Source organism: Nestor notabilis, unplaced genomic scaffold (assembly GCF_000696875.1).
Source record: "Nestor notabilis isolate BGI_N333 unplaced genomic scaffold, ASM69687v1 scaffold13990, whole genome shotgun sequence".
Lineage (NCBI taxonomy): Eukaryota > Metazoa > Chordata > Aves > Psittaciformes > Psittacidae > Nestor > Nestor notabilis.
Window position 1 is genome coordinate 1,709 of NW_009911661.1, and position 6,259 is coordinate 7,967.

Genomic DNA, 6,259 nt, shown 5'->3' on the forward strand with positions numbered 1-6,259 from the left:
GTTGCCTCTGCTGATCAAATTTGTGACTTTTGATTATTTATCCAGCTGTAGGTGAAAACTTGCAAAATGTATAAATTTTCAAGGGGCAATGGGTTTAAACATAAACAGGTGAAATTCAGGTTAGATAAAAGGAAGAAGTTCTTTACTGTGAGGGTGGTGAGGCACCGGAATGGGTTTCCCAGAGAAGTGGTAAATGTTCCATCCCTGGCAGTGTTAAAGGCCAGACTGGGTAGAGTCTTGGGTGGCATGATTTAGTGTGAGGTGGGTTGGAACTAGATGATCTTAAGGTCCTTTCCAACCCAAACCATTCTGTGGTTCTGTGATTCATATGTATATACATATCTGGGGTTTTTTTATATATGTGAGAGAGAATGTATTCTGAAACTGTTTCCTGCTTTATGGCTTTTTTGTAGGTGTTGATTAAACTACATACTTTCTGCAGTATTGATTTCCCCCTCTTTCCAGGTTATTGGTTTTATGACAAATAATTTTATGTCTCTGGATTTTTAAATTAATTTTGTAATTCCCATCTAAGGGTGTGTTATTGTGCACAGCTGTCTCTTCTTGGAATAGATAATAGTCTAGCTGAAATGTCATTGTTTCTTAAATCTGCTGCCTCTTCTATTTTCTTCCTTACTTGTCTGAAGCTGAAAGGAAGGGAGGTGAGAGGGAGGGAGAGAGGGGGAGGTGTGGCAATATTGCTGCTAATATTTCTTTACGTCCCAGCTGTAGATGCATACTTAAAATAGCAGGACTCATCTTGTACATCCTTTGATCTCCTATGACTGATCTAAAATGCTGCTTCCCGGCAGGCACCAGGTGGTTTTACTTTCATTTGCAACTCTCCTTCTCCGAGTTTCAAGTCCCAACTTTGAGAGAAAGTTAAAAAGAAAGAGAAAATAAATAAATCAACCTGGCTGAATGTGGGGAGAATTCACCTTCAGCTGTTCTTGACAAGAGGTTTTGGGCGACTGGTTTATATCAGAAAAAAAAGAGGATTTCCCCCTCCCCTCCTGTTTACTTTGATTGTATATTTGTTTATTGTTTTGTTGGTTTTTTTCTTTGACTTTTCTTTCTTTCTTCGTTGCAAGCCACTTCTTAGGGAATCTTTCACATCCCTTGTCACGTATAATTATTTACTGAGAAACTTTAGCTGCATGCACAGTGGGTAATGTGCTCTCATTACCTGTGGTTTTCCAATTTGAATTCAATTTATTCTTCTCAATTTTGATGAAACCAGAAGTCTTAATCTTTAACTGTACTTTAATTAATCCAGCAGCTGGTTCCAGTTAGAGATCTATAATCAAGGCTTATTTTAAGGAACAATGTGAAACATAACAGAAACATGAAGTGGACATCAGTTCTGTTTAATGTATGTGTGTTCCTTTTTTGTTTTGCTTTAAATCCAAGAACTTTGTCTTTATTTCCTGTCAAGTTTTGAATTCCTGAAACAGAGCAAAGTGATTATATACAGTTTGAAGTAGATGCATCTGAGATAATCTTATTCATGGAGGAGAAGGATGCCAGTTCGAGCTCCTGAGATGTGGAAGGGGAGCTTTATAAGCTATAGGTGCCCCCAAGCTGGTAGTACAGCTCTGCCTGCCTGTTTCCTCATCTGCAGACAGGGTCTAATGCTCCTTGCCTTTCCTAACTCTGTTTTCCAGCTCATGAGACGCTTGTCAGGCATGATTTCTTGTTGCTCAAAGGTAATGATTTACCATAGCCTCCTGTAAAATGTAGAATTCTTTCTTTTCCTTTCCTGCTGTGCCAAAGAGGCGTATTCCTCCTGAGGGCTGAATCGACATCTCAGAAACAATGGCATGTCCATCAGTATTCCCCAACACCCATCTGAAAACAGCTCATGGGTGCTTTATGGAATGAAGCATCTGGGCCCTCAAGCATTCAGGGTCTCTTTTCTAATTTCAAGATCAGTTTCATGAGAATAACTTTTCTAGACAGTGATGGTTGGAAAGGATGATGCAGATTTGTGTGCTGTGTATGGTGGAAAAAAAAAGGAGAACTGGGAGGGTACAGTCCCCAGCAACAGCAAGAATGTCTGAAGCTTTGAGCTTTTTCTCATCAGCTTTCTCTTTGGCTTACCTTAGGGCTGGGCTTCAACATTGTTGGTGGGACAGATCAGCAGTACATTTCCAATGACAGCAGCATCTATGTCAGCCGGATCAAAAAGGATGGGGCAGCTTACCTTGATGGCCGATTACAAGAAGGAGATAAAATTTTATCGGTAAGCCCTTTCTTCTGTCGCCCCGTGTATTCTTGAAGTGCTGTGATCAGTGATGATGTGATAGGAGATGGGGGTTTGCCATCGCAGTGCACAGAGAGGAAAGATTTGATGGATGCAGTTAGGTGATGCTGAACACACTCTGCGGAGGAGCTATCTTGGGGGTCTGGGGAGAACTTTGAGCACTAGGGAGATGAGTGCCTCTACACATGGGCCCATCTCTTCTGCCTTCTTGATTTGTCTCACAAGCACTCCTTGGTGCTGCATTTATATTTCCTCTGTGACTTGCCTCCCAGAAGCTTTAGATTCCATCAGACCTTCTCTTGCTCACAATGGATTGTCATTGACACACAGGTAAATAAAGGTCTTCCACCTCTAAGCTTCAATATTTTTTACTGATCCTTTTGCTCAGGGGGATTTTTAGGCTATAAAACTCTTTATTTCAGCTGATCAGGAATAATGCAGGCTGCTTCTCCTTTTAGAAAAATGTTTTAAAGTGGCTGAGGTTCAGTCCCGCTGGTTCTTCAGACAGTTGGCAGTCATACAAGACAATGTGATTTACAAAGTGGTTGGGTGAAGAAGTAGCCTTTCCTAGTGTGATACATGATCTTTTAATACTCCTTGATTTTATTTTATACTTGTTTATTATGTTCCACATGTAATCTTTTAGCTTCTACAAAGTGCCTTGCAGTAGTTGGAGCCTGTTATTGATCCAGAAAGTGATATTAAGTTAAACAGAGAATATTATCCTATCTTTTCTTGACAGTTTAATATTTACATACTTTGGGCAGTTTGGGCAGTCTAAATATCAAGAGAAAGGAGGCACTGGGTGTGAGCTCTGAAGATACAGTTAGGGGTAGTGGGGATGAAAAATTAAAATTAGTACAGATATCATCAGTTAGTGAATGAAATCAAATAGGTTATAAGACCTTCTGCCTTGAGATACTATTTTAGATTAAGAAAAATGCTAACACTTTCAAGTAAGTGGTTGCCAAAATGTATGTAAGTCTTCTTTTGTTTTCTTCTGTTATATCAGTATGCTTTTAAATGTATGTTTACCATGCTTTTTCAAATAGAAGGGTTTCAAAGGTAGAGCAGCAGAGGGAACAATGTGGGAAAGACACTCATAATAATAATTTTGCTGTAGCTGCTCTATTATTTTCATTAGCTGTCAGATTTACACCTTTGATTTATTGCCAGTAAAGCAACAGTATAAGAACCTGCTATTGACACAGCTGTCATCTTCTATCCTGATTTTGCTTCTAGGCAGTTATTTCCAGTACCTCTGTGTTGTGGCTTGGGGTTCCTCTTGTTATCTCTCAACATATAAAAATACATCTATAATACGAATGGATGAATCTTGCTGATTCATGTCCTAAATGCAGCGTTTTGTGAAAAAGGGAGAATTTTATCTCCTTCCTATGTTAGCCTGCATCATTAAAAATTTACATTTGCCCTTCAGCAACTGGTTTTCCTTTCCCTTTTTTGCTAGGTTAATGGCAGAGACTTGAAGGATTTGCGGCACAAGGATGCTGTGGAACTGTTCAGGAATGCAGGCTGTGACGTGTCTTTGAAAATTCAGCGCAGGGTATGTTTTACCTGTTTCTTAGGGTTATTTCTGTCTCGGTTTAGACTGGTTTCTGTGATTGATAGGTCTCTATTTCATGAAGCAGAAAAAATGTGATGTCCAGTGCTCTATGTGAATTATGCATACAAGGATTTTATTTGAACTGTAGCCTCTCTAGTTGACCATGGCTGTAATCATCCGTGCATTACTTGTTTGTATCAGTATCACGGAAGAGGTGAGTTTGGAGAAGTCACCAGGTCTTTGTTTTGCTGGAATATGCTGTGTTTTCTCAGAGATCTCTTTTCTCAAAGGTTTGTCTGTGAAGACAAAGTCTCAAGTTCCCCAGTTTCCCAGTTTTGTTTCAGAGGTCAAAATCTTACTGGAGGCAAAACTCTCCTGTTGTTTCAGGGTTCATCACTTAGGTTAGTGTCGAGATGTGTGTGCAGCCCACTAGTACAAGAAAGACATTGAGGTGCTGGAGCATGTCCAAAGAAGGGCAGTGAAGCTGGTGGAGGGTCCGGAGAAAAGTCTTATGAGTAGCAGATGAGGGAACAGGGATTGTTTAGCTTGGAGAAGAGAAGGCTCAGGCAGGACCTTATTGGTCTTTACAACTACCTGAAAGGAGGATGGAGAGCAGGAGTTGTTGGTCTTTCCTCCCAGGTAACAAGCAATAGGACAAAAGGAAATGGCCTCAGGTTGCACCAGGGGGGTTTAGACTGGGAATTAGGAAAAATTTCTTTAGTGAAATGGTTGTCAAGCATTGGAACAGGCTGCCCTGGAGTGGTTGAGTCGCCGTCCCTGGAGGTACTTACAAGACATGTACATGGGGTGCTTAGGGGCATGGTTTAACAGTGGACTTGGCAGTGCTTGGTTAACAGTTGGACTCAATGATCTTAAAAGTCTTTTCCAGTCTAAATGATTCAATGAAATGTGGGCCGCTATAGTTTAAATATAGTGGCACCATTTTGGATATAGAAAGAAAGAAATCCTTAATGCACTTTATAACTTGGAGCTAGCACAGAAGTTGACAAAGGAAGTACTGATCAGCCTGAAGCATGCTGGTGGGGAGAGGTGGGTTGAGTCCCCTCTTCTACTCCCTTAGTAAAGGAATAAATGTTCTGGACTAGCATACAAGTCAAGTAAAAGAAAAACAACAAAGAGAATTAGTGATGCCCTTTTCCTTGTAAAAATACCAGGAAATGGTGTGGTGGGAAGTGCATCAAGGGATGACTATTGCTTCTGCTGTATGAGATGTACCCAGCTCCATCTGTTACAGCCCTGGTTTACAAAGTGGCAGAGAAACATGAGGGTGCCTGGTAGTGACTGAGTACCCTGCAGTAAAGCTCAGTCCATCCAAAGCCATTCCAGCCCTCTCATGTGTGGAATGTACAGATACCAGGGAAACCATTGTGCACATCCTCACAGAACCACCTGATACTGACACAGAACTGGGGGCTCTCCTGTGATGGGCTCTGACGCAAATACCTTTTTTTCCTTGTAGTTGCAGCCACAGAATGGCCCTGTGGGTCATCGAGGCGATGGAGAATCAGGCGGGCTTCCTCTAGCAGCCATTCTTGTGCCAGGCCTGGCGCTTGCTGCGGCAGCGGTCTGGATCTTGCTGAGGTATCGACAGCGGATGTGAAGAGTTCACGTTTTGGATATCACTGCGTATTTACACAGCTATGATGTAATTTAAAGATAGAGAATCAACGATCTTATCACAGACTGACGTCAAAGAGGATCATTGCCTATCGTAAAGCTGCTGCTGATGTTCTCTGTATGTTGATTTTGTTGCAGGGTGGATGGAAGCAGAGAGGAAAAGGGGAAGGGAGATGACTGTTCACATATAGGGTGAGATAGCTGGTTTTTTGACTAATCTGAGGAGGTTTTGACATCCCCCTCTATTTTGCACCATGAACTTTCGAACACTCATCTATTTCTTGTTTTAAGATGTGATTTGTTAAAGGGAGTGGGGGTTGGGGTGGTTTTAAATCAGAAACATTTACTAGAGGCTTTGCCTTGTTTCTACTGCATTTTTCTTGAAACTAATGAACCCTGTCTGAACCATGAATAAAGAGAAGCAACACAGAGGGTATATTATTTTTTCCACTGAATTTTTGTTGGTTGTTGCTAAATAAATGCCTTAGGAAAAATGTACAAAATCTGATCTGTGGCTTCACAGGTAAAATCATCAGTGTAGCTGCTGATTTGACAGTGATGTGCAATATTGATGAGGTATTCTACCAGTTCTGGGAAGATAGAAGATAACCTGCTGATTGACTGCTCATTGTTGGGTCAGAACTGTAAGAGAAAGCTTTCCACAAAATGCTAGCATACAGGAGAGAGACCAGCAGACAATTGAATCACAAGGATAAGCAGTGGCAAGAGATTTGGGCATGCTGAAGCTGCAGAAGTGTCTTTAAATTAGTAATGAAGCAGTATTCCCTCCCTCC

The 6,259-nt window shown here is 41.2% G+C and overlaps 1 protein-coding gene across 1 annotated transcript; it reads left to right on the forward strand.

Moving 5' to 3' along the window:
- Nucleotides 1-2,105: 2,105 nt before the first annotated feature.
- Nucleotides 2,106-5,962, forward strand: SYNJ2BP (synaptojanin 2 binding protein; the record flags this gene model as incomplete). The annotated part of the gene is made up of 3 exons (XM_010015892.1): nucleotides 2,106-2,242; nucleotides 3,732-3,827; nucleotides 5,308-5,962. Coding segments are annotated over 3 exons (374 nt in total), but the record flags the coding sequence as incomplete, so codon positions are not given.
- Nucleotides 5,963-6,259: the final 297 nt, after the last annotated feature.